This window comes from Alosa alosa, chromosome 4 (genome assembly GCF_017589495.1).
Source record: "Alosa alosa isolate M-15738 ecotype Scorff River chromosome 4, AALO_Geno_1.1, whole genome shotgun sequence".
NCBI lineage: Eukaryota > Metazoa > Chordata > Actinopteri > Clupeiformes > Clupeidae > Alosa > Alosa alosa.
In genome coordinates, this window is record NC_063192.1 from 8,043,903 (window position 1) to 8,071,853 (window position 27,951).

General features: G+C 41.7%; 2 protein-coding genes across 9 annotated transcripts; both read right to left on the reverse strand.

Annotated features, from left to right (window-relative positions):
- Nucleotides 1-2,005: 2,005 nt before the first annotated feature.
- LOC125293177 (WD repeat-containing protein on Y chromosome-like) lies at nucleotides 2,006-17,919 on the reverse strand. Of its 4 annotated transcripts, none has more exons than XM_048240908.1 (27): nucleotides 17,631-17,919; nucleotides 17,325-17,367; nucleotides 17,054-17,183; nucleotides 16,618-16,736; nucleotides 15,448-15,551; nucleotides 14,193-14,370; nucleotides 12,838-12,955; nucleotides 12,637-12,721; nucleotides 12,310-12,434; nucleotides 12,105-12,175; nucleotides 11,685-11,815; nucleotides 11,226-11,293; nucleotides 10,644-10,792; nucleotides 9,506-9,643; nucleotides 8,666-8,773; nucleotides 8,115-8,342; nucleotides 7,452-7,522; nucleotides 6,874-7,078; nucleotides 6,420-6,596; nucleotides 5,979-6,107; nucleotides 5,607-5,822; nucleotides 5,079-5,228; nucleotides 4,678-4,849; nucleotides 4,372-4,504; nucleotides 4,076-4,244; nucleotides 3,100-3,198; nucleotides 2,006-2,271 (listed from the first exon to the last, which is right to left on the reverse strand). In XM_048240908.1, the coding sequence occupies exons 1-27, from the start codon at nucleotides 17,672-17,674 to the stop codon at nucleotides 2,035-2,037; spliced, it is 3,597 nt and encodes a 1,198-aa protein (XP_048096865.1). In that variant the 5' UTR covers nucleotides 17,675-17,919; the 3' UTR covers nucleotides 2,006-2,034. The 4 variants fall into 4 exon arrangements, with proteins under 4 accessions (XP_048096865.1, XP_048096862.1, XP_048096864.1 ...); XM_048240905.1 differs by having other exon boundaries at nucleotides 4,678-4,846; nucleotides 6,411-6,596; XM_048240907.1 differs by having other exon boundaries at nucleotides 6,411-6,596; nucleotides 17,054-17,180; nucleotides 17,631-17,918.
- Nucleotides 17,920-18,050: 131 nt separating this feature from the next.
- mapre1b (microtubule-associated protein, RP/EB family, member 1b) lies at nucleotides 18,051-27,830 on the reverse strand. 5 transcript variants are annotated; one of them, XM_048240909.1, is made up of 8 exons: nucleotides 27,682-27,830; nucleotides 26,628-26,755; nucleotides 26,285-26,430; nucleotides 25,406-25,604; nucleotides 24,688-24,791; nucleotides 24,422-24,574; nucleotides 23,714-23,755; nucleotides 18,051-20,032 (listed from the first exon to the last, which is right to left on the reverse strand). In XM_048240909.1, exons 2-8 carry the CDS (start codon nucleotides 26,746-26,748, stop codon nucleotides 19,982-19,984), a joined length of 816 nt encoding a protein of 271 aa, XP_048096866.1. In that variant the 5' UTR covers nucleotides 26,749-26,755; nucleotides 27,682-27,830; the 3' UTR covers nucleotides 18,051-19,981. The 5 variants fall into 5 exon arrangements, with proteins under 5 accessions (XP_048096866.1, XP_048096868.1, XP_048096869.1 ...); XM_048240912.1 differs by lacking the exon at nucleotides 18,051-20,032 and adding an exon at nucleotides 22,134-22,306; XM_048240910.1 differs by lacking the exon at nucleotides 18,051-20,032 and adding an exon at nucleotides 22,316-22,787.
- Nucleotides 27,831-27,951: the final 121 nt, after the last annotated feature.

The following is a 27,951-nucleotide window of genomic DNA, read 5'->3' on the forward strand; positions in this document are numbered from 1 at the left end:
TCTGTAAAAGTCTAATGTTGCTACATGCCCACCAAGTTTCATGTGCTCCGGTGTTTCGTGTTCCCGGGTATCGTTGACCAAGAATTCAGGAAATATATGATAAATTGCCTATTTGGGAAAGTGCTAGTGCAAGAGTTTGTGTATAAAAGGCGATAAAACACATCCCTTTGGGGAGCCTGTGCAGTGTGCATGTTATCCTTTTGTCAGACATGAGCCCACTTTGACCCATTCTTTCACACAAACTCACGTCACAGATGTAGGTATAAGTATACTCTTTTGATCCCGTGAGGGAAATTTGGTCTCTGCATTTATCCCAAGCCGTGAATTAGTGAAACACAGTGAACACACAGTGAGGTGAAGCACACACTAATCCCGGTGCAGTGAGCTGCCTGCAACAACAGCGGCGCTCGGGGAGCAGTGAGGGGTTAGATGCCTTGCTCAAGGGCACTTCAGGTTACCGCCCATTTGGAGGTGCAAACAATTGGATTTTTTGTTATTTAACCATAAGTTAACTTCAAAACAGGCATTTTACTTTGGATCGACAATAGCAATACATCATAGGAGTGATTAACGTCAAAAAATCTAGACTGGAGTAACTCAACATTTGACACCTCCTATATGTTTAGTGTTCTAAAGATGTCAAATAGTCCGCTAAAGTTACAAATTCATAGCCAAGGAACCAGAAGTGAAGACACATGGATGGCTATAAAAACTGTGCTTTCATTATACAACTAAACACTACAAAATACATTTATAACCCTTGAGCCAGCTCCTTACTATGTGATCTCAATGGCGATTCAGCGTTTGTTTGCACCTCCAAAAGCATGGATACCTCCCAAAAATGTCCACAAATACCCATATGTTTGTGTGAAAGAATTGGAAGAAAGTCAAGGATCCATGATCAGACCTGCTTCAAGATAAAATTCCTTAGCTAATACCTCTGCAAGAATATTGGGTTGCGTGTTAAAAGCAGATGAAAAGTCACACTTGTCAATTTGTCTCCGGAAGAAAAAAAAACTGCTTAGCTGCGTGTCGGTCATAATACATGTATTAAAGTCAGAATTGCCTACTCCGCCCCCCTGGAGGCTTGATGAGCAAATTGCAGGGGGCTCATAAGGTACTAAACATCATGTTGTAGGGCTGAATAAGAGGAGAAGCTTACATTAATCTCTTCCACCGTTTCCTCCTCCTTAAGATGCATTTCACAGGCCTACTTATTATGAAACGCCCCTTCAAGATATGCCTTTGGTAAACAACTCCCTATTAGACAGAGTTCAAAATGCAGCAGCTAGATTATTAAGTGGCTCTAAGAAACGTGAGCATATAACTCCTGTGTTGGCTAAGCTGCACTGGTTACCTGTGGAGCACAGAGTTAAGTTTAAAATTTTACTTTTTGTCTTCAAAGCCCTCAGTGGTTTGGCACCTAGTTACATAGGTGACCTACTAATTCCTTACAGCACTCCAAGATCACTTAGGTCTTCATCTCAGAATCTTCTCTATATCTCCAAAACACGCCTTAAGACTAAGGGTGATCGAGCCTTCTCTGTTGTTGACCCCCAACTCTGGAATAGTCTACCTGTACATATTAAGTCCTCTCCAACCATTGACTGCTTTAAGTCTAACTTAAAGACTTTCATTTTCTCCCAAGCTTTTAATCTACCTTAATACCCTCCCCCCCACACACACACACTCTTTATTCTTTATTTTATTTTTGACCAATTTGTGTATTATTTCAATTATTTATTTATTTCCCCCCCATGTTATATTGTTGTTGTACCATTGTCATTGTTTTATGTTTGTTTGTAAGCACTTTGGTTCAACTCAGTTGTTTTTAAATGTGCTATAGAAATAAAGTTGACTTGACTTGACTTGACTAGACTATTTGATTTGTCGCCATGGTAACAAGGTCAAGGGGAGGATCCAAGATGGCCAAATAGTGATCCCTTGGCTGGAAGAGGTAGGGTTCATTGATTACAGTGAGAATAACTGCAACCAAGGCAAAACAATAGGTTCAATAAACACAGGTTATATGATTTATGGTGTTATATGGCTACTTTGCAGACACTGTACTATGGTAATCTTTTTGCACAATTCCCTGGAAGCGCCCAGAAAGCGTCTAGGAGCACGCCGGGCCAAACTCTTCTGCCTGGTGTTCTTGGTGTTATCTGCTCCCTCCTGTGTCTTCTGAAGCTGTTCCTTTATTAGATTGGGCTCTGGAGGCTGGATTATGGGCAGGAGGGCTGTGCAGGGCATTGCCTTGTAAACTCTTAGCTGCAGAAGTGACAAAGAAGGAGTATTATAGCAGTTAGTTTGACTCACAAAACATAGAGAGAGAGAGAGTATTAGTAGTAGTAGTTTAAGTATTAGTAGTAAAGTAGTAGTAGTTTAAGTATATATACTCTTAGATCCCGTGAGGGAAATTTGGTCTCTGCATTTATCCCACACTCAGCACACAGTGTACACACAGTGAGGTGAAGCACACACTAATCCTGGCACAGTGAGCTGCCTGCAACCACAGCGGCGCTCGGGGAGCAGTGAGGGGTTAGGTGCCTTGCTCAAGGGCACTTCAGCTGTGCCTACTGGTCGGGGTTCGAACTGGCAACCCACTGGTTACAAGTCCGAAGCGCTAGACAGTAGGCCACGGCTGCCCACAAGAATTTGTTTGCACCCAGTGAGAGAGAGAGAGAGAGAGAGAGAGAGAGAGAGAGAGAGAGAGAGAGAGAGAGAGAGAGAGAGAGAGAGAGAGAGAGAGAGAGAATGTGTATGCTGCCCGTGTGTGTGTGTGTGTGTGTGTGTGTGTGTGTGTGTGTGTGGAAAAAGAGAGAAAGTGAGGGTATACACGCAATTTTTCATGTTACATTTTACTGTTTCCCTTAATGCGTCAATGTTGTAATTGTTATGCTGTTTTAATTGTGCTTTGGCAAAACTGTACTTACTTACAGTCATGCTAATAAAGCAACCTTGAATTGAATTGAATTGAATTGAATTGAATTGAGAGAGAGAGAGAGAGAGAGAATTAGTTCCAACCTAAACATACCGGTATGTGAGTCAGAACAACACTACCACTATGAATGGTGACAGCTCTGAACTACAGTATACCTGCTCACGGCTACTGAAGGAAGATTGTAGATCAGGGGGGCAGGTGGGCAAATGATGCCTGATTTTCTGTCTGTAAGTCTCGCCAAGAATGGAGCTCTTCTGCAAAATAAAGATACAAGGAAGTGTATTGTCACATGCATATAGTTCCTGGAAGTAAGAAATGCAGTGAAATTATGTCTGGTGTCAGCCTATTTGTGCATTTATGGGGGGGTAAAAAGTGCAGTAGAAGAGGGGTTTAGTAGATTAAGTGGCAAGGGCTGCATAAGAAAGGTGGGGGAGGATTGGGATGGGGGGGCACCAACAAGGAGCACCCAAGAGCAACAGGGGCAAGGAAAAACTCCCTTACCAAGGAAGAAACCTTGGGCAGATCCACGGCTCAAGGGGCTAACCCAACTGCCAGGGGTCTTTGTGTGTGTGGGGGGATGACAGGGGAGATGGGATAGTGTGCTGTGTATGTGGGGAGAGGGCAGTGTGCAAAATGTGTGTTGGAGAAGCTTCCTCATGAGACAATGTGTTGTGTATTGTAAATAAATAAATAATAATAAAAAAATACTGTTCTACTTGTCTGACCCAAAGACAGAAATGTTTGTCAACAGAATTCCGTCATTTTTAGCCATTACATCTACACTAGTACATTAGCGTAACCTAAAACATAGAGATCTCACAGTCACTCAAAAATTCATGTCTATGCTCCCTGGCCAATTAAATAAGTGCTGTAGTATAGCCCCCAGGGGAAATTGGTTGTGTGTTCTGAGTAAATTGTTGTCAATAAATGTACTGGTTGTGCACAAAAAATCAACTAATAGAATTGCTTTAGCAAAATAATATATACAACTCATGTTTCTCACAGAATGACTGTACATGTGAACTGAAACAGCTACTTTGTCATTTAGAGTGCTTGCGCTTCCATTTCAATTGCTCACATCTACTACCAAACATCATATCTCCGTGTTCCTGAATGGAGACATGTACCAACCTGCTTGCCCTTCATGGCCCACTTCTCCCAGGTCTGTTCGATCTGCTCGTCAGTGTACTTGGCGATGCGCGGGTCAGTGGCCACCAGCTCTTGCAGGTTATCTGCCGCGCTGGACATGGATGCCTGCTGCCGTTGTACAGTGAGGGCGTGCAAAATCCGCCTGGCACAACTACAGACGGGATTGAAAGGAAAATGAGAGATGGCTAAATCAACAAAGATTAGGGGTTAGATTTGGCAGACACAGAGTCACCTTTTGCATTTTCTTTGTTTCAGTAATCTTTCTCATCCAAACTTACTTCCAATGTGGTCTCCTGCCCTGGTTGAGCACCTTCAGTGTCTGAGAGGACCCTACCCTGCGCAGATCTAGGGGCAGATCCCAGGGGAAAGCATTCGGATATCCCACGCGCCACGGTGCCTGGCCAAACGTACCTGAAAGGGATCCACCACTACAGTTCAGATCACCATGGGCTCATTCTTTTAATACACATTCAGGTAGTTTCTCAATGAAAAACACTATCGATTGATATGGTGTAAAACAATACTGTAAACTAAATATATTCGCAATGTGCATGTCAGAGTTTTTTCTTGTCAGAAACACACACCCACATAGCCTCCAGCGATGGTCCACAGACGCACGTTACAGTCAAGGCTTGCCGTGACGATGAGACAGAATCGCTCCACATACTCTAGGCTGACAATGCTCTTCACGTGACAGCGCCAGGAGCTCAGCAGAGGAGGTGGGACCAGGGACACGGTCCATCCATCAATCACCTGCTGTGGTGAAAATGCAAATGTGTTAATGCAAAAACACACAAATATTTTAGATACGGAAAGTAACAGACCAAAAAAATAGACGAGACGATATGACTATACCACATGAGATAGAGAGGTAGCTATTTAAGAAAGCTCTGACTATCAACAGAATGGTCATTCAAATGAAGTACGTTTAGTACTGATCTTTAAAGCACCCTCACACTCCCACTGCCCCATCTCCCAGCCTTACCTTTGAGGCATCCTGTGTCACTATCCTCCGTGGCCCCTCCAGGTTGCAGTACTTGGGGATAAGACTGGGTAGGTTGATGTCTCCTGGCTGTTGGCATAGGCTCTCCTGCCCTCCTTGCATGCAGTAGCAGTACTTCCCAATGTTCCACAGCTGGGGACAGGAAGAGAGCATAAGGGTCCCCAGTGGAGGACAAGACTTGTTTTTTTTTTTTTGTAGTAACTTTACCAAGTTTACCAAGATTGACTACACATTTAGAATTATGAAAATAATATCACTGCCCAAACATAAAAAAAAATCATTACCAGCCTGGTAGTTGTCTTGTATGTAGGTGAGAAGTAAACTGTCAAATGCAAATATCCCTGAAGTGATAGTTTGCATATGCTTTACATGTGACCCCCAACTGAGGAATCATCTTCCCAGAAACACCATCCTACACACATGAAAATCCACCATCCCACAGACATAGTATCTGTCTAAGCTCTTTAAGCAGTCTAAGCTCTCTGATCTCAGACTTCCAGACTAGCTCACCATGATGTATCCCTGACTGTCTCCAGTAAGCAGCATCTGGTTGTGCAAATCAGTGGACATGGAGCTGATGGACGTGCTGTCTCCGTGCACGGCTTTAAACTTGCCCAGCAGCCCCCCCTGGTGGTGAATGGACCAGGCGTAGATATAGCCATCAGCAGCACTGGTCAACAAGATGGCAGTGTCAGGACTCCTCTCACGTGTGCCCAAGAAGAGAGCCTGATGAGTAGGGGACACATCAGCTAGAGGTGGTTGAAGACAACACTGCTGTTTCAAGAGTTACATTTAGATGAAGCAAGCAAATCAGCAGGAGTGTGTGTGTGTGTGCGTGTGTGTGTATGTTTGTCATTCAGACTGAATAAGTGAACATGAGACCTTCTCCACAGCAAGCCGAGGTCTCTCCAGCTCCTCCGCACCGATGGGTGCAGGTTTAGCTTTCTTCTCCTTTGATTTTGGTCTTGCTGAGTTAGAGGACATGTTATTCTCCACATCCTCTTTGATTTCCTGTTAGTTACAAAAACAAGTGTAGTTGAAGTAAAACATCCTAATAATTGCCTTATTATGTAGGCAAGGGATTTTTTATGAAAGAAAGATTGTAAGTAAATCTTCTGATAGGCAAAGATATCACACTGAAGGACCAGTGGACACTTTATATCAATGTTAACTTTTCTAACATTTAAAGTTTGTTAATGTTAACTTTAACTTTTAGCAGATAAGGCATACACATTAGGCATAAATGAGGGTTGAAAGACTCAGGATATGAGTATGACATCTACACATGAGGGCCTGGGTCATCTCATCACTGACTTGTGTGACCTCAGTCTGTTTGCTGCTTGTCCAATTTGCCTGGGGAGACGAGGTGTGGGAATGAGTCTCATTGTGGCCCTCAGGACCTTCTGTTTCATCCTCATCTTCATCAGACGTCCTGCTCAGTACTGATGAGCAGGACTCCGAGTCCTTACAGGCCTCAAGGCTCTGGCTCAGGTCAATCACCTGCAGACACAGTGGCAGAGAACTGAAGCCAGATCCAAAGAAGACAGAGGTTGTAGAACCTGCAGCTCAATCTGTATTAATCCCACACAGATCAAGTGGTCATTACACACAGTCAATGGATACTTATGTTGTCCTGTAAAGGATCTGGTCACAAATGTCTGCTGTAAAATGTAATCTATTGTAAGTATTTTTTAAATAATATATCAATGGTATGGGCGGGGATAAGAGGCAGTTGGTGAGTTAAAAATGGCGCCTGGAATCAGTGTTGACTGCTCACCCGATTTGGCATTAGTGGTCGAGGGCTCTCAAAGGCATTGAACCGGAAGAAGGCTCGGCCCGAGTCAATGTTCCATACGATGATGTCACCACTGTAGGAGGCAGTGACCAGCATCTTGTTGCCGTGGGCGTGCATGGAGAAGATGTCCTCAGTGTGATACTGGTTCCACACGCGGCACTCCATCTCCATGTCCTCTTTTACATCTCTGAAGAAGGTGATCATTCATTAGAGCTGTTTCCCTATGTGAACAATATCTTACACCCAAGAAGTGAATTAGGTTACAACTTTTCACTCCCCTATCCCCCTCTTGCTAAGTTTCGTTTGTATCAGATCAGCCCAAACCATAATGTGGTTGTATGACACTGTTTTTAACCCAAGAGGGGTTCTAAAGGCTAAAGATTAGTAAGAGTGCCCCATATGTCAAAAGGGTATACACTAATTAGCAACATATTGTCCTAGTATAGTATTTTTAACAGATAGTTAGCAGTGAAGGAAATTATGGTTTTATCTGAAATATGATAGTGTGAAATATTTTACCAGGACTTTTTAAAGGAGGCAGAAAGAACACATTTACTCACAAATACCACATGACTTTCTTGCTCCACCCAGACACATAGATCCTTTGGTTTATGTATAGGATCCCTGTCACCTGGGATGATCATAAGAGAGACCAGGCACATTGTAAAACTAAATTGTCCATAATATCCAACTACATTACTGCCTTTCTATTGTTAGTAGAAATGTATTTTAATTTATAAATATCACATTTGAACAAGTGGTATTGTTTTTCAAACAGCAACATTATGTTTATGTTTCTTGAAATAATGATTAATGATGTTATGATAATTGATTATTAAATTAATGATGTCCAATTTTTCACAGGTGATAGTAGTCATATAGATTTTTAAGGTGTGGTGATGCTTCCAGGCAGTTCATAGTATGATTAGTTTCAAGGGAAACATGAGAAAATGTTGTTAATTACAGACACTAAAAAACACACACAAAAAACATGCATAAATTGTGAATGATAGCCATAATGAAATATCTAAAAATGCCAGAGAAATACAACACAATAAATGAGAGCTGTGTTGGGAACAAAAAAATATCCACAAGTATTGATTTTAAGAATAGAAAATCTCCTCCATGACCAACAGAGTTTTCCAGTATACACAAAGAAGAAACTTGATATCAATAGAGATGGCTCCATGTTGTAGTGTGTGGGACTACTTGTGGTGTAGGACCTCATTTTCTTCCAGCAATGGGAGTGTGAGCAACAGGGCTCCGTTGTTGAAGTTCCACAGACGGATCATTCCGTCTTTAGATCCAGTGATGAGGCGTCTCTTGGGCCCATCAAACGACATGGCGGTCACCTCTACAGCTTTTTCTGGGGATGTCTGGAACTGCATAACCTTGTCACCGGTCAGGATATCCCACACACTAACCACACCATTATGACACCCGCTCACCACCTACACAGAAGAAGGGGTCAGTGGTTATTACCTGTAATCTAATCATTACATGTAATCACCTCTATACAGTGAGTTAGAAAACAGTCTGAGTTTATACAATCTTTTTTAAATAAATCATTTCTGCTGTACCTCAGACATCAAACAAGGGTCAGAAAAATACCCCATCATCCTCAACTACTTCATGCGTCATGTCCATTGCATTCCCCTTACCAAGAGACCAGTATTACTGCCACTTTTGTTGATGATTCAGCATTACCCTGGATTACTGAAATTCTGTTGCACTTGTGAAAAATCTTATGGGCCACATTATTAGAGGCTCTGACCTGTTTGAAGTTGCAGTTGTAAAGCGCAGTACATAGAGAATTCTCATGGGACGTCTTCAACTTATCAAGACTGTCCACGTCATCAACCACTCCATGAAGAACCCCTATCTGTGTGAAGCCATGAAGACACATTTACATTTATTAATTTATCCAAGGTGACTTACAAAAAGGAGGAATAAAATTCAAGCTATAACACTTAGGTAGCAATTAATACTACATCAATCAATACAATAGGCTACCTATCTACTGAGTATACTCTGCATCTATTTGAACAATACACAGGTTTCCAGTTTACCAACAAAACTAGATTCGCGCACAGCCGTGGGGCAGAAGACGCTTGATGTCTGTCCACAACGTTATAAACTTAACCTAAATAGTCGGCTGCTGTAAGCTACAATCTGAATTTTTTGTATACCCCTGTTGTCTCAATGATAATAACATCTCATTTCAGACTATATTTCAGAGTTTGAAGTTCATTTGCATTATTAATATAACATCGTATTTTGTCTTTTTTGGCAAAGACATGCATTCCGTTAGGGATACTGAACATATTGAACATTCTCTAACCATCATGATTTCGAATTGGTGCAATTTTCAGCACAAAAACTCATTTTATTATTTTCATGGAGAGCACTGCTCTATGCTGTTCTATGGTGCTTTCTGCCTCTTAGTTGCGCACGCATGTTTTCGTGACGTTGCATAGAAATCCATGTATAGGTCCGCTTAATACACTAATGTGAGGTCCTATATTTTGTACACAAAAGAACCTGCTCAAGACACAGGTCATGCGACAACACATTGTCATAATGATTAGTAATGTCACGTTGCACTTTGACCCACCACAAAGGTGCCCATCACTAGCGTGTGTTTGTCCGGGTTGTAATGCATGCTGTAGATGGGGAACCGGCCCATGGGCATGTTCCTGGAGTGGATGTTTTGTAGGCAGGCACAGTCCTGCAGGTCCCACACACGAACATTCTGGGGACAGACAAAAAAGGAACAAAAAGAACATCAAGATCTGTGTGTGTGATCCGATGATCTATCAAATGATATTTCACAATTCCAAATAGAGGGGTAACAGCCTGCTTTTTACAGTGGACAAGCCTAAAAGCAAGAGTCACACAATTATTTGACATGGCAAAATGGAATAAGATCTTAATATCTTAAGGACCATAAGAACCTCTTCTTTGTTGATCATGTTTTTTCCCCCTCATCATTCTCATTATTCCTTAAGTGGCAACAGCTATTCTGATCAAAGATTTTAGAGTGCTTGAGAGAATGGAATAGAATGTACCATATGTAATCAGATGAAAATCATTCAAAAAGGTTTTAAAAAAAACCTGACCATTAAACCCACCTACAGACAGTTTTTTTGTCATTCGGAATAGCTGTTGCTGCTTTACATTTCCTTGAGAAGCTACAGCAGGCAACCGCAAACATGGTTGTTCAATCGGAATAAGAATGGGATACACCACCCTTTCAATCTGATTAAAATTCTAATTGGATCAGACCAAGGTGTTTAAATGTGTCATTTTTATTCCGATTGAGCCATTATTCCAATTCTAATCGGAATAAAAGTGTCCTCTACTGTGATGCAGTATGCAGTGAGTGAGTGGAAGTAATGCAGTGAAGTTATTGAGGTTTTTCCATTTTTAGGTATCCTAAGGACATTTAGTGAACATTTCTGGATGAAAACATTAAATTTAGGTAGTGGCAAATGTTTTATTGGCATATTTCTAAAATGGCCGGCAAAAGAGTCAGATGGACAATAACAATAGCCTATCTCTGCACCGAATGGGTCAATTTTGATGGTTTTGCCATCAAATCATAGATATTTTGGGATGCTGAGTCCATTTCTGGGGTGAATAAAGAGGTTGGGGGTCAAATAACAGTGGTCAGAGTTTGTTATTCACTTGCTATCTACATATCTAGCATTAAGATGAAAAATAAATAATTGTGGTATAATTTGGAATCAGACCTTGTCTTTGGAAATGCTGATGATTTTGTTGATTTGGCCATTGACAGAGATAAAAGTGACCGCAGTGGAGTGACCCTTCATCTGGCTCGTGGCACAGTTGGTGACATAGGGATTCCACACCCTCACAATCCGGTCAAATCCTCCAGTCACTGCAGGAAAGGGACAGTTACATCTGGCAAAGTCACTCTCCATATCCTCAATGCTAATTTACTGAATCACTTACTGTATGTTTATGTTCATGGTATTTGGCAGACACTTTTGTCCAAAGCAACTTACAGTATATGAAGACTACATTAGTTAAAATGAATAGTTTCAAATAGAGCTAAAAAGCCTACATTAAGCATGATAATACTAGTAATAATAACAATACTATTAATAATCATAACAATATCAAATATCATCAATGAAAATAGTATGTCCATGTATGTGCCATGAGGATGAAAAGCGGTATGAAAAATGTGAAAAAGAATTTCCCTAAGGGGAAAACTAATAAACTAATAAACTAACTAACTAACTAACTAACTAAGTTCCCATATTATCAAAAACCATAATCATACAAATCAGAACTCTAAGTTCACTTACCTATGATGTTAAACTCTGCAGAGTAATCAAAACACAGTATCCCTTTCCTTAGCTGAAAGGCAGAGTTACTGAGAAGGAAAAAACACAAGGAAGTACAACTAAGAGTGTGTCAATATCACATTTTAATGAACTTAACCTAATTTAAGTGTGCAGAAAGTGGCATTTAATAAAAGTTCATAGTACATATCTCAATGGCATTTCTTTGAAGCTACTATGTGTCACATAACAGTGTTGTGACTACTTCATTCAGGGCAGACAAGACTGTCTCTATGACAGAAACAAGAGACAACACATACAAGTCAACTATAGATTTGTGTCTTTATGTTTGTTGTACAAGCAACACACAATTGCACTGATTACAGGGGGCTGGTTAATGAGTGAGCCAGTCACAAGCACACCAATTCCACTGGGTGTTATGTGGCAGGTGGTGAGGGGAAGAGAAGGAGTGAGGAGACCTACTTGACTTTGGCCTTGTGTGAGTGGGGAATGCTGGTCAGCACCATGGCAGTTTGGTCGGACGTACAGCAGGTGGCAACAGCGTTCAGCTCCGGCAGGAAGCGGATCTGATGGCACCATGTGTTGTGCAAGGTCTAAGAGAGAGGAACAGAGAGAGAGAGAGAGAGAGGTTAATGGGAAGTTGGAAGACAGTGAAAGCATTGTGCAGAAATTGTTAGGATATATAGAAATGAAAGACAGTTATGGAGGCACACAAAGACACAGGGAGACACAACCGTCTCTCACTGTCTGCTTATCTGCCAACACATGTCCATAAAATACACGTATAATTCTCACAGAAGAGATGAAATGCACTGCTGAGGAACTTTCATTCAAGAATAATAGAATGAACCTCATTTACAGAAAGACCGGTAGCTCCCTCACCACTTTAAAGCACAGGTAATAATTGGAGGTGTTCTTAAACAGTGCTGGGACAGCCAGGCGAGTTCTGCCCCCTAAAATAATCAAGAACACAAGAAACACATTTACAGTTGTATGGAGAGTTTTATACACAAACATATGCGTACATAAGCAAATATACACATATACATACACAAATTAATGCTTACTTACAACATATAGCAAGTACCTGGTTTTATAGATTTAATGGCACCGCTATTGAAAAGCCCATTTTGTACCACATTGTGTGAGATAAACACAGAGATGGCGCCATCCACATCTCCTGCGCAGAACACCCCTTTGGTTCCATCGGACCTGAAGGGCAGACATGACCCAAGACAACAATGAAAGATGGCACACTGTCCACTACAGCCCCAAGGGTTCGAGCTAGAATAAGGCAGAAATCCTCAGCAATTATTTTTCTACATGGGAGATGGAATTCACAGTACAATGTAATACTGTATTACTGTGATGCTCTATAGACACCATTCCACTTTTTTGGAACCACACAACCTACCAGTAGTCCATGACCGCCACGTATCCCTCTAGGCCAGTGAGTGAGAACACAAGGTCACATTTGTTGGCGCTGATGTCAAAGAATTCTGAAAAACACACACACACACAGAATTATGAGGGTTCTTCAAATCATGCTCCAGAGCCCCCTGGCTAAATACTTCATGCAAATGCAAATGATGCATTCGGTCAGTTGCACACACACCCACGTCTCGTCCAGTGGTGGCCAGGGCCAGTAGATTCAAGTTGCTGAGGCAGATCATGTCAGTCACCCAGATCTGCTGGGGATGAGAAGTAAGCTGGGTGTGCTTCAGTTGGTCCAACTGAGAGAAACAGAGAGAGAGAGAGAGAGAGAGAGAGTCTTTCCCATGTTTCATACAGTACTCAAACGTTGCGTTAGTAAGAAGTTGCCTGGGAGCTTCAACAACAGTGTGCAGGTCTCTACCCTTCATTTAACTCATACAGTTCACAACAAATGCATTTCCAGAAAAATCCATCAAAAGACTACAATTTAGCACACAGAAGCTGATGACCAAGTCACACACACACTCAAAATATGACTATACACTTTCCTCCTCTGTTATAATGCACCATTTTACATTTACTGTACATTACATTTGGCTGACGCATTTTTAACCAAAGCGACTAACAACATGGTAACAGTTAAGTTTTAAAACAATTCTCTCAACAATTTTAGGACAATTTAAAAACAGTAGAGTACAGTAAGAATAAGTGCATCAGTGAGTGCTGTTTTTAAACAGTTGAGTGTTAGTTCAAGACAGCTGGTAAGTGCTAGGATCAGCAAGACTGGTTGTGGTGGCCCGACTATTCTATTTGACTCAATAACATTTGTTTGAATAGGAGTGGCACTTAAATTAATTTGATCACATACATTCAATTGGGCAGCTTAGATCAAAGGATGTTATCTTAGGGCTGAGCTACACCAGGCGCGTAACTGAAGCGTTCCGTTCGCGTTGTGTCTGCTGCAACAATTAGCTTCCATTATAATCAATGGAAGTAGTTACACCAGACGTGACAGTGGGGTGTACGTTCGAAAAAACATAGACCATTAATCTAAAATGGATTTTACGCGTCGCGAACGGAACGCTTCAGTTACGCGCCTGGTGTTAGCTCATACCTTAAATTGTTGATTCAGTGGAGCTTAATGTGTTTATGCAGCTGATGCCCATGTGCCAGCCGCACTCCGCCACTGATCTCTGAACAGCTAAGAGACCAGACAATCGTAGCCTTTGGCAGCCTGCTAGTGGCAAAATGACAGTGGGGAGCAGTAGCAGCAACGAGCGCAGCCCCGTCCGTCACAAGCAAAAAAAACAGGTGACTGTCGGGCAAGGATGGGGTGGGAGGGGATGCAGCATCGTGAGGTGAACGCTGAGAGAAGCTGAGCATTTGGATTGATATAGTGTTTCAAACTGGTTTTACTGGGAACCATTCAGTAGTGTCTTCCTCTAAGTGGGTCAGAAACATCTTCTTTTGGACTGTTATATATGACACAGACAAAAAAAATAGGCAAAATTACAGACACACACATAGGGGACTGACATTGATGGTGCGGGTGAGCTTGAAGCGCTCGCTCCAGTAGTTGAGAATGCCATCACGGCTTACGGTCAGGTAGCGGCCCAGCTGCATGCGGGTCTTTGGCGCATTACCGCCCTTCTTGTCGGCCTGCAGGGACTGAAACGGATGAAACTGGATCCGCACAATGGGCTCACAATGGGCTCTGCGGACAAACACAAACAGCTTACAGAGGGCACTGAGGATGCACATATCTACAAATACACAGCTTACAGTGGGCACTGAGGATGCACACAAACACAAATAATTACTCAAAAGATCTAATTTCACAACCATGTTGACACGTAATGTGCTGTGTGTATTTCAGTGTGTCCAAATGTTCCTGTGGTGAGAGACTCTGCCCAGAGGGTCACGTGCTGCTGGTGCCGAGATCTGATCTGTATTCACAGCGCGTCCTGCCTCAGACAGACAGCTTCCTCAAACGCTGACTGCAGTCTGCAGCCCCTACTGAGCCATTAAGTGCACAGTCAGGGTATGTGTCATCTTTGGCTGGGAAGGACTGTGGTGTTATACACGCGCGCACACACGCACGCACACACACACGTCTACATACAGACAGGTCACAGCCATGGAAAATGAGGGCAGTGAATCATTATCATTGACAGAGAGAGCAAAGCGTCTGTGACACATATGGACAAAAGCGAACAGATATCTCTTTGTACAAGATAGAAATATCCTCAGGAACCTCATACACATGGTAGCATTCAGATATAGCTGAAGTGTGACTAAAGAGGTATGGATTCAGATGATAGTTTAAAACGATTCATATCAAGGATAGGATAGGATAGGCAAGGATATTTTATTTACTCTAAACAGGAAGTAAAACTGAAGAGGGAAGTGAATTTAAGATTAAAGCAAAAACAGGATCAGAGAGGGGAGTCAGAAAGAGTGGAAGTTATTAATGACAGAGAGAGACAGAGGGGAGACGGCTAGGGTAATGAGTCTGCGACCAGGAAATCCATAAAGCCTATCTCATCTCTCCAGGCAAGAACCTACAGGTCTCCAGACAAGGATAACGATGAGAGAACTCCGCCTGCCATTCTCTCTTCCCCACCCTCCATCAATCTGTCCAGCCATCCACCATTCCACCACGCCTCTCTAGGCCTCCACTCTTCCCTGTTTCCTTTCAATGTATCTCTTTACCCGTGTGTTCAATAATATAAATCCCACATTATTATCAGCACGTCTAGCACAGCACCTCCCCAGCAGAAAGGACACTCACACAGGGACCACCTTCAGAGGCTTGGGGAAGTAGAGGGGTCTGTTCTGCTTCTGTAGGGAGTCTTTCTCTCGGTACTCCAGCAACATGTAGTTCAGGTACTCATCCTAAGGTGACACAAAAGCACTGTTATCATGATTTTTAACTTGTTAAAAATACAAAGGCTGTTGCACTGCAATTATACAGCAACATTAACTGTTCAATATATTTTACTATACTAGACTTTATTGCCAAATATTGAATAGACGGTAGTCCATGTGTCTGATACTGATAAGCCATTTCAGCAAGTTTCAAAATCGCTGCACATTTTTGCAACTAAAGATAGAGAGACTACAGATTTTGTACCGGTAAATAAGAACTATATTGTATTGTTGAGAATAGTAACAGGGAAGCTAGTCTTTCTGTGTGATGAACAAATTAAAGTCTCATTAAAATTAGATGAGTGCCTGTAAGATCAGATAATCAACAATTGTACATCATTCTCTTAAAAGCTATGCTGTTATATCCTGCTGTTTGTCTGACTGATGCCTTTTCAAAGAAATGCTGGGGGTTTGCATTTCTTTACCAAGTGAATCCCTTCATTTCTTTTGGAAAACCCCCGCTCTCTTATCAGAGAGCCCAGTCTCTCTGATCTATGGCTCTGTCTAAGAAAGGGGGTGGGTGAAGGCATTAGCGCTGGCCTGTCATAAATAATGAATGTGGGGGGCAGCTGGCCATTTGACTCATTCTCTGCTCTCTGCGACCTGGGGGGTGGGTGCACGTGCCGATGTTCTATGACATGCATAGCCAGGCGTGGATACACCCCTAGCCCTCTCTCTCTCTCTCTCTCTCTCTCTCTCACACACATGCGGCCAATCACAAAGCTTACATCTTTAATTCAACTTTGACTTTATTTACAACAAACAGGGAAGGAATAATTAGGGGAGGTGAAGGGGGGTAGGTTATTCATAAGGTTATTTATTAAGGTCTGAATGTTACATTAACAACATAGCCATTCTTAACAGTGCAAAAAGGGGACTCAAAGGGGGACTGATATTTGAAACATATGAAACACATGGAACATTTTGGAAACGCATGAAAACAAGCCCGTATATGAAAGGAATAAACTCAGTGAGAGACAAGGAGAAAGAGAGCCTGCAGTGATATGTAAAATATGTGAGACAAGACACCCACCCAATCTACACTGCCATCACAGTTTGTGTCCACTTTCATGAAGATGATGTCCACGTCTTCATCCTCAACTTTACCCATGATCTTCTTCATTGCCTCTCGGAATTCCTCCATATCCAGACCTGATAGAATATAAACAATGCAACATGGATCGAAAGCAAGAACCAGGAGAGGGATAGAAATAGCAAGAGAAAAAGCAAGGGCAAGGGAACGAGATGGAACCAATGGTCAGAAAATGGAAGATAATGAGAACCCTAAGTTTGTTAGACAGGTCTCATTATGCTCTCCTTTTTTCTTTAGGCCCCTTTGCCTGAAAAAATGATATTAATTCAATATTTCAAAAAGAAAAAAACACAGTGGTTTCTGGGGGACTATGACAGAATAAGAGCACTCGTATATGTATGTATGTATGTATGTATGTCATGGGGGTTTGACTGGCCTCCTCCTCCGTCCGTGTCGGCCTCATGGAACATGGCCTCAATGCGACGGAGGTGCTCGTTGTTGATCTGCTCCTCCACGCGGCCCTGACCCCGCTTCTCGCCCTCGTCCGATGACTCGCTGGCATGCTGCTGCGGAGGACAGAATGTGACAGGGAGGAGACAAGCGGCACCTAAATGTTTCGTCTCCGCAGTTCAATTCACGTCATGAGACACACCCACTTGCTAAGCATCCCCATCAGATAAGATAAACCGTTTTTACAGTCAAAGTACCTGAGCTCCATTGTTTTTATGCCGAACTCCATCTGTTGAAGAACTGATATCAGACATGGAAAGTCAGTGGTAACAAGACATTTCCCTCAGCTGTAAATAATATACTTTATTGCCAAACATTGGTGGTAATTGTTGTTACAGAAAGTAGATCAATCCAATAAGGGAGAACAGAAAGAAAAACTAAATAAATAAAGTCAGAAGTCAGTTTTGTAGTGTTGGTAATAAAGATAAGTCTAAGTGCCTAACAGCATGACGATGCATATTTACGGCTTGAGACAAAAGGCCTATGAATAATAAATGACTCACCAAGTCTCCGTGTTAGAGATGTCATTTATCGAAACACTTCCCATGATCTCTAAGGCCTCAGATTACTGCCTTTGAAGGAATATGACAGGCTCAAAGTAGGATAGAATGAACCAATTCCAGAATGTTTTACACATAGATGAGGTCACTGAGGAAGATCATGGTTTGTGACAACTCAACTGGAAGTCATTGAACAGAGGAACATTCCATTTCTCCATTCTATTCCAGTTTTGAGAACCATGTTTCAGAACATGTTAGGAATAAGGAGGAATCCTAAAAAAATAATATTTTAACACATCTAACCAACATTTAAATTTGCCATTTGTTCAACAACTGACTCTGCATTTGCAAAACTCCCATTCAGCTTAGGGAAATCTGACTGTTTTTAAAGACCAATCACACAAATAAAACCAGCACATCAGCTCACATGTAAATACAGATTTATTGTTTGTAAGAAACAGCCTTCAGTAAATACTATTTAAAAAGGAAAAACCTAACAACCTGCAAGTACAAAAGGGGACAAAAGGAGAGTGAGCGTGTGAGCATACAAAAGATAGAAAAAGAAAATGAAAGCAGTTGTGGCCATTGGCCCCACAGTGTACAAGCATCTCTCTGCAGATTGTTCCAGAAGGCCACAGGAGGCAATCAAGCCCACCTTCACCTTTCACACCAGAAGAACATGGGGTTGTTCTAATGTGCATTCCTTGGCTCAACCTCCCTTCAAATAATATAATAATAATAATAATAATAATTGAAGATCTCAAAACTACAAAAACACGCACACACAACAAAATGGATTTTAAAAACAGGAGTGGGAGGTCAAATTGGCACAGAATACACCACACCGGTGCAACAGGTAACACCAGGAGACATCAGCACCTCCAGAAGTTGTTAATGTTGAAATGATTGTGCTTAAGCAAGACGTCCTTCCATTTTAAGTCCCAAACAAACATCAATGGAAGGAACTTTTCTTACTAAGTCTCAAAAAAAGATAAAGAAAATAACCTGATATCACAATAACATGGACTCACATGATATTGTAGAGAGAAAGAACTTGGCCAGGTTTGACCTGGGTTGCTACTGCACTGGTCAAAAGCAGTTAAACATATCTGATTGCAGAGGTATGCTCCCTGAAGGGGAAAAATAAAAGATGGCACACAGATGAACCAACATTTCCTTCTGATACATTCCAATGAAATTAACTTCTTAAATAGTCAGTGAAATTAACACTAGAAAATTATACTCTTTTAAAAGGCAACTAATTAATATCGGACATCCGTAGTATGAGCAGACACCCTGACATCTATCGGGAAAGGAAAAAAAAAATAAAAGCAACATTCAAAAGCCACACCACTCCAGTCTTAATTAGGGGACAGGGATCAGATTTAATGAGGAAACACTTGCAAGGCAGTTTCAAAATGGGTATAAAATTCTCCAACTTGCTGGCCTTTGTACAAAGACTGGCAGTATTTCTTTTGTAAAGGCATATTTCGGCCAAAGAATGTACCAGTGACCACTGATTCTAGTTTGCTATGAGAAAAACAAAAAAACACATGCCCAAGTCTTGCATCATCTTTCACAATGCATCAAATGCTTTGGCAAGAAGGCTTTTTTTCAGTCCCATGATTGGGTGTCTCCTAACCTGACTGCTAAAATTGCTAAAACTGCTACAAATTTCTGACGAAATCTCCAAGAACTGCATTTAATGTTGACAAGGCAGACAGGTTGAAAGGGGAGGAACTACATTAACCAAGCTGTATGGGCCCAAAAGATTGAAAGCAGAACACATGATGGTACTTCTGCATACAAAGTTAAGAACCACTACTGTGATAACATCATTCTGTGTGAAAACAGCAAAAACATAACAAGAACCTTTTCATGATTCATACCAGAAATACATAAATGTAAATCAGAAAACTGAGGACAAAACTTAAAAGATGAGTGACTCTAGGTTGACTTAACATTGCAGGTCCAACTGAAGTTGATACTGTGATCTTGCGGGAAAAAAAAACAAAAAAAAGGAAGAGAAAACGCAACAGGAAGTTGAATCTTACAGACAAACAACCCTCTGCTCTCATCAGGGGGCGGAACTTAAGATGGTGGTCATCTTGTCCCGGAGCTCCACACTGAAGGCCGGAGAGCTGCCAGAGGGGGGTTTTTCAAACTCAGCTCGTCACTGCTGCATGGTGCTAGAGCGTGGTATGATGCAACAGTTCATTTGGAAAGACTAGTTCCCAAAGGCAGGGTGCGTTCGGGATTAATTTCTCTTTTAAACAGCCGTGGGGCAGGGTGTCCAGAAGAAAAAGGAGGTGGTTGGTGGTGAGGGGGAGTGATGCTGGGTCCAGTTTGAGTCATTAAAACTCCTCCTGGTCTTCTGACTCTGCATCCGGTATGACAAAGCCCTCCTGGGAAAAAGAGGAGAGATCAATCAAATGGGGAAACAGGATTTAGCTGATAACCATGTTAGTTGATTGACACCATGAACGTACATTGTAGAACTGGAGAGGGAGGAAGTATAGTAGACCCATTAATTTCAATGGCCCATGCTAGACTAGCTACTTCAGTCAAAAGTTTGAAATTCACCACAACCATCTTTTTCAAAATGGCGTTTCATGGAGCTAGAGTTAGCCAATTAGGTGCCACATTACAGATGGAGTCAACAGTGTTATTACTGCAGAGTGGTGGTTGAGCTGGCAATTTCCTGCTGGGAGCAGGATATTGTCAGCTGAACCACCAATCCACACATGACGATTTGCAGCCATCGGAATTGGGACACCTAATTGGCTCGATTCCAAAAAATGGTACCAAAAGTGAGCATGTGGCAGCCAGCTGGAATGCTAACTGGCTAAAGCTAACCCTCCAAATCCTGAGCCCCTGGTGGAGACGGAGACGGACACTCCTCCCTCCCCCAACCCCGACAACTTTTCAGCTGTTAAGAGTAGGACCAGACCCTTCCCCTGATGCTGCCAAGACCATATCCCTCAAGTTCAGCTGCCCTGTGGCCTGCTAAGAATTCCGTCAGCCTACAAAATTCCTAGCAGATCAATCAGTAAGGAATGCTTTAATAATTTAGGTGTTCACAAGAACAGTTAAGCTGAAGTTGTAGCAGTTAGCATAAATACCAATGCAATACTGAATCCTGCACAGAAATGGGAACAGGAATTCTTCTCACAATGTAGAATTTAGTTTAGCACTGACAGCCCATATCTTGCAAACATAGTTTGACATTACAAGATCATAGTGTGACATCTCAAGATATGACATTATGAACCAATTTAAACAATTTCCATCCAATTCTGGTTTCTACACATCCAACCACCACACACACAGTACAACAGCAAAGAACTAGAAAGTAGTCAACTACACAGGCAAGTGTCTCCCATAATTGAACATTCCCTATTTTTGAGCCTTAGTACTTTTAATGAGCCTATAGTGCAATATGAACTAAGCGGTTAGGCTACTAACCATCCAGTCTTAAGTACGTCACTCACCTCAAGTAGCCTAGGTCAAGCAAAGTGCAGGCCGAACAGGAACCAAGAGAGGCCTTAGCCTGATTTTATTCACTGTTAGTCACCTGACTGAAAGACTGATACCTGTGCTGCTCTTGGTCAAATGGAAAAAAAAAAAAATCACATCAATTTGCCAACTTAAACAGCAACAGTGTTACTATGCCATGATGTGGTACAGCAGCCACTGTCCAGAATCTGCTTTAAGGCCTTCACTTACAATGTTTCACGATGAAAGTCAAAAATTGAGGCCAAGTTGCCTTTTTACATGTGGAGGGATCAGTCAAAATGTAAGTAACAGTATGGCATCAATGCATAAACTAGAAAACACTGAGGTATCCTTTAAACTGTGTTCAAGTCCAAATTACACTCAGTTTACAACACCCTGCAACTGGCTACTAATCCCTTAATACATGAAAAAAAATAAGAGACGTGTTAAGTAGCCTGCATGAATGCTGTAGCCCAGCAACAGGTAGCTCGTGAGCTACCAGTAGTTCCCCACCTGTTTCTAAGTAGCTCTCCAAAAGGTTTGAGGAAAATGTTCATAAATCTGATAACCCAGGCACTTGGGCAACACGTTCAAATTCTACAAAGAGAGAAGGTAAATGTTCAGCGGTTTTGGGTGGAGATCAGCTATGTAAATACATGGCATGCTTAGCCTGGCTCCGCCCGTTTATGTACTTCCGCTCAATCAGTTGAAGTCAGAGTCTGGTATCATCAGACTATGGCATGCTACTATTAATATAATAGCTCTTGGCCATGTCCATGTAGTCAAAGTAGCTCTCGGAGAAAAAAAAAGACTCTTGGCCATGTCCATTTTGTCAAAGTAGCTCTCGGAGGAAAAAAGGGTTGGAGACTCCTGCTGTAGCCTACATCCGAATGAATGAATGTCTTGTTCATTTACGACCTTTCTACATGTTACACCTCAGCTAATTCCCATAATGTGGATGAATAAGCAGCTATGAGGCTACACTTCAATAACTCATTTCCAATCCCTTCACACACTTTTACTACATCTTTATTTTCTATAAAACAATATTTACATTATCAAGCAGCTTTATTTTTAACATCAAACTATACTGCAAACCAATTTCTTGTCCAGAGGATATTGCGGTTCTATCTTGTTTTGTCATGCTGTATTTTGCCAGCTGATGGACTTGGTATTCACTTGCTCTGAAAATACGGAAAGTCAAAATTTTAAGCAGTACAAGATGGGACATCCTCTACAAATTCCACAAAGATGTTACCCTTTGGAAGACAGCAAGTGAGGTATGCATGACTCAGCTCTCACATGTACTCATTGATGCTAGGAAACCGTTCAAGTGGTTTTCCTTTATGATCAATTATTAAACAGTCAACATCTCAGTTAATTGATGCAGGTCAACTATTTCTAAATGTCAGAAATCTATAAAGACGGGGCCTATATGATTACTCAAGATAACCACAAGTTCTGTTTGTTTGCTGTAAAAGCAGCATAACACTTCTGAGTAGCAAGTATCAATAGAGCATTTAATGAAACATGACTGCTACCCATTGAAGACCACTGGTTTGATGGCCACTGAAAACAAGACCGTTGTAGCCTGACCTCCTCTAAGGTAGAAGAAGGGTTGAGCCATGGATTTTATTCATGATGAGTGCAGGGGTACTGCTGCACCTGTTCTTACAAACAAAATGACACCTTCATGAACCCTTGGTCATCAGTGATTAAAAGGTATTTGGCATAACACCATCAGGGTGCCACCTGCTGTATAGAAGATTCAGCATAGTGCAGGTTCAGTGAAGACTGTTTATCACATCTAGCCAATTTAATGCCAGTGTTGCCATGAAGAAGAATGATACCAGGTAGAGATTAATTCATTCACAAAATCAGCAAATCTACACAACAAAATGGCACAAATACAACTATTCATACCATGATCAGCCTGTTAATGACATAAGCATACAAAAATGGACATAAAATCCAAGACTGCTGTGAGCTCTGGCCATTCACAGAATGTCACCGGCTAGATATTGGACATCAAAAGTATTTTCAAATGTAGATTAACCATTGAAGAGGCTTGAATTTGCGATGAACCTTTAGAAACCTTTTTTTTTTTCTAATTTGCTCTCCACCTTCATATGTGTGCATGACTTTCTATTAAGCCTCTGGGTTCGCATGCTTCTGAAAAAATCAATGCTTACAAAGACCCTTAAAGCAAGGCAATCAGCAAGGACACGTAAACCAATTCAGTGTGGAAGAACCCAGAAGACTAGTCTATTTATTTCTTTTAAACTAAGAAACTGAAGGCCGTTTGTAATCACTACAGGCCTGACCAGTTAACTTGCTTACGACCCGACCTGATGCCAAACTGCACTAAAATTCCATGTGGACCATATAGTTTTTCCTATTCCTATAATGTATATATGCTCTTGGGAAAAAAAAAAAACATGTTCTTTCCAATCATGTATGCAAACAGGTGAGGGGTAAAAAAAGTTGACATTAGGAGAGCCGTAGCGCAGTGGTAGTGTTGGCGACAGGCTCAGTGCCCATGAGGACCCAGGTTCAAGTCCGGCATAAGGTCATTTCTCAAACCCACTCACCATCTCTCTCCCTCCCTCAATTGCAGTCATCATCTCACTATCCTGTCAAATAAAGGGAAAAAATGGGGCAGCCTTTAACGATGACAGGAGGTGGTTTGGACTGCTTTGTACACAACCAATAGCTACCCTGATGGGGTTAGTATTAAGCAATTAGAACATGAATTATCTTTGAAATAGAGTAAACAACTGCATTCAAAAACTTTGTCTACACGTTTGCTGTACTTCCAAAGGTATTCAGTAAGAGCTTAATGAACAATGGAAATTTAATTTCACCAGTGGTGAAATAAACCAAATGTCCAGATCTTTTCTCAATTGTGAATTGGTTTAGTGTCAGCTAGGCTAGGGGCCACACCCAATCAGAGGTAGAGAAGGGTTGGGTCTCTACTACTTGTAGTCTTCCACCGCCCCCTAGTTGGATCTGCACAAATATCATAAGTGACCTATTCTTTTATACCAAAAAGGTGAATTTCGCTGAAAAAGGGAACGAGTTTGCATCTGTCTCACACCATGTTGGGTGCTTGGCATGTGCATACATCAATCATGGAGAAATAGGGAGAAGATATGGGTAAACTGCCACTTCAAGTGTTGCTCTGGGCCAAACCCAAACTCAAAACTTGGCAGGTTGCCCCAGGCTCACCCATTCTGCCCCCACGGGGACTGTATCAGTAGCATGAGTTAACTAAAAACAATCTTAGTCATCACACTCACATCTGTGGCATAGAGAATATCCACAATCCTCTGGAGCGTGGGGTCCCCTTCTCCTTCCTTCTCTTGGCAAATGAGCTCAATGTTTCTCAATTTGCCGAAATAAAAGTCCCTCTCCTTCTCCATGTCCTGGATTGTTGATTTCAGTAGATTAAGCTGTGTGAAGATAATTTTTACAAACCATTAATAAACCTGTGATTTAAGCCATGAAACTACAGCATAAAAGGGTGGGAAACATTGAGCATGTGTTCAATGGCAGGTGGATGTACCTCCTGGACAAGCTCTGCCCGCTCCTCATCACCACTGCCACCTGGCCTCCTTGCTGAGCCAGGTGCCATCTTGGGAGCTACCTTAGCAGCAGGGCGCTGGGGAGCTGCAGAAGAGCAATCAGAATTGATATGTGGAGCAGGGGAGGTCATAACTAACAATTCTCAAAATGATGCCATTACACAAAATGAGTAAGCTATGAAAGGTAGGCTATTTAGGCTACAATGGCAAAGTAAAATATACAAATATTTTGCCACTGTAAGGGGAGCTGGAGTCACCAAAAAAACCTGAAACTGATTGCTTTAAAGTCTAAAATGCCGGTTTGGCTATTCATAGATTCAATGATCTGCCAAATTTTGAATCTGTATATATTTTTTTTATAAAATATGTTCATGGCAAAAATGGATGCATGTGATTTATTTTGATTAATTAAAATCACAGAGTACGTAACTAATTAGATTTTTTTTTTTTTTTAATGTTTAAAAGCCCTAAAAAGTATGCCATTATACATTCATCACACATGAAAGTTATTAACTAACCAAGCCATCTAATTAACTAAATCACAAAGTTGAGAAAGTTTTCTTTATAATAGGTGTGTGAAGCAGTTTCAATCAATCTTGGACATTTTGCTTTCAGGCAGTGAGTTACATCAGTCAGTGAAAACTACTCATGTGGGAGGAGATGGATATTGTATTGTATGGATATTAAAGGTAAACTTACCAGCAGCCATAACTTTCTTGGGCTTGTTTAGGGCTGGCACTGCCGGACTGGACACAGGTGCAGAGTCCTGACCCTGACGCGCCTCCACTGGGTCATAATCTTTGCCGTCATAGTTGGCGTCAAAGAATTTTTTAAACCACTGGACAAATTCAAAGTTGTCCTGGAATTTGCCTTTAACCAACTTGTCCACAGGGATAATCTGGAGAGAACAGGACATGAATGTGACCAGAATGCTAGAAAACACAGACTTCTGACTTGATGTGCTACACAGTTTGGTCTCCAAAACATACTGAGGACGGGAGTAGTCCATTCATAGTGCATTTGGGGTCAGGCTGAGATCACACAAGAGCAAAAGAATATCTCAGATCATTTAGCCAGAGCTACTCTGTGATAAACACAATTAGGATGCTGCTGGACCATGAAGACCTATAACCGACATCATAAGGGCCCTTCAGACAGACGCAAGCAAATAGGACATCGAGAGTGCACACAAATAGGACATCAAGATCAGAGAACATTTAACAGAAGCCCTACAGGCAGTGCAGATGTCTGAAAAAGGGCAGCAAAAGTAAGCAAGTCTGACAAGTCACACAAATTCTAAAACATAATAGTATTCTGCCTTAAGAGGTGCACGTGAAAAGCTTAGATTATAATGCACTCAAAACACCAAGCCAAACTGACACAACATACAACGGTCTTAAGCAGACGCAAATGCATAGCTGAGCTGAACTGGGAGTTGTTTCACAGTGCTTACTAAAATGAATACAGAGGTACAACTTTGAGGGCATTCAGGTGAGATATTTGTAAATGAGCTTTACAGGTTTTTACATTTGATTTCAAATACTAGTGTAATGGTGACTGAAATAGCACTCAACTTACTTTATCAACACCCATTCTCTTGAAACCAGCTTGCAGGACCTTGAAGTTATGAATGTATTCATGCTCTAGTTTGGCTGCAAATTTAACTTTCTTCAGAGGCACACAGCCAGGGAACAGCATATCCATAAACTGGCAGTATGCGGCACCTAGAAAAGTGTATTTATAGGGGAATGAATGACATGAGAGGGCAATATTATGTACAATTCACAGAGAAGTAATATAGATCACCAACGCAAAATCACTTGCATCCTGAAAACATCATCAGTGCTGACCATTCCTAGATCATTGGAGTTCATTACCACCTATGTTGTCAACCTTCCTGGAAGCCTAGTGTCTCGCTTACCTGAACACAGATGCTCAATCTTGGTCAGGTTGAGTTGTAGGGACTCATTGATCCACGCCAGCATATCATGGCGACTCAGGTTGTCGCTGGTCACAGAGGTCGAGTACACATTCACCGCCATATGTAAGCTGCAATATAGGAGCAGAGAAAAAAATAACTGCGATTAATTCAAGGCAAGACTGAGAGCAAGGTGCAAAGCCAATTCTGTTCGACTGCTTAAGTAGTCAGATATGTATTCCTCCATGCGGTCATTGCGAAACATTAATATAACCTGGACAGAGACGAAAAACATTACCACTTAATGATAATTGCTTGTGTTGCGCCTTTCTGGCATTGGCTCACTGCGCACACGATTGGGCTACTTCCATGGGGCATGTGTCAATCATCAGGATACTCTCTGGTTGTTCAGTCTAGCTAGATTGCTTGCTAACTGAAGAGAAGACATGGTGATGTAGCCAGCCAGCTAGCTAAATGGAGCGGATTATTATACTCGTGAGGCCGACTAATGACGTTGAGCCGGTTTAGGACAGCTGGGGCATTCATTGGAAAGAGGGAGTTGTTCAACTTATTCGACGCAAACCGCTGGGCTAGGCCTAACGGTTGGACATATTTCTAACGAGTTAACTTTAACGTGATGCTAGCTGCCCAGCTAATGATGATTATAACTACCGTTACGTTAGCGACTCAAGTTAACATTAGCTAGCAACGCGGAGTGGGTGGCTAATCTAAGATGCGTTATGATTAGATACAGACTCAACCCACTGCAACTAGTGATTTAAGGTATTGCCACTTGGTAATGGAACGAAGATGCAGCCTGTATTAAACTGTAAGCCGTTACAAAAAGGTACAAAAAAAATTCCCCACCCTCCTGTTAGCGAACTTAGCTATCTATAGCTAGCTCACTCACCTACATTCAGTCTAGAAGGCTACTGCTAGATAGCTAGTTTCCTAATTCAAGATCAGTTTGTACACATGCTAAAGTCGCTTTGATATCGTCCAAACGCATCCATTCCGTTTTCGTATCATTGACCTCAACATCACCTGTATTTATTACCTGGTTGTTGTAGATGTGTCAATTTATGTAAAGAAAAGACACAGTTCGTTCCTCTCTTAGTATTTCTTGCCGGCGGGTCTTCCTGTGATACATACAGCCGGAGATGCTATATACTGCGCGGTGTGTTTGCGGCAAATGGCGTCACCACGTAGCTGAGTAACGTAGGTCTGAGCATGTTCATAGGGTGCGGCATTTTTTCATAGGGTGGTTCGGTTCATGCAGAGCCATAGAGAGAATTTTCTTTATCACTCTGGGGTGGTTGACAAAATG

Coding starts and splice junctions, on each gene's coding strand:
- mapre1b (XM_048240909.1), bottom strand. CDS start 26,748: ATGGCGGTGAATGTGTACTCGACCTCTGTGACCAGCGACAACCTGAGT. Junction 24,792..25,405: donor CAAGAAAGTTATGGCTGCTG/GTAAGTTTACCT, acceptor GCTCTTCTGCAG/CTCCCCAGCGCCCTGCTGCT. Junction 23,756..24,421: donor ATATTCTCTATGCCACAGAT/GTGAGTGTGATG, acceptor TTTATTTGACAG/GATAGTGAGATGATGACTGC.
- LOC125293177 (XM_048240904.1), bottom strand. CDS start 17,674: ATGGGAAGTGTTTCGATAAATGACATCTCTAACACGGAGACTTG. Junction 17,184..17,324: donor ATAAAAACAATGGAGCTCAG/GTACTTTGACTG, acceptor TGTCCTCCGCAG/CAGCATGCCAGCGAGTCATC. Junction 14,371..15,447: donor CCTCTGAAGGTGGTCCCTGT/GTGAGTGTCCTT, acceptor GTTTGTCCGCAG/AGCCCATTGTGAGCCCATTG.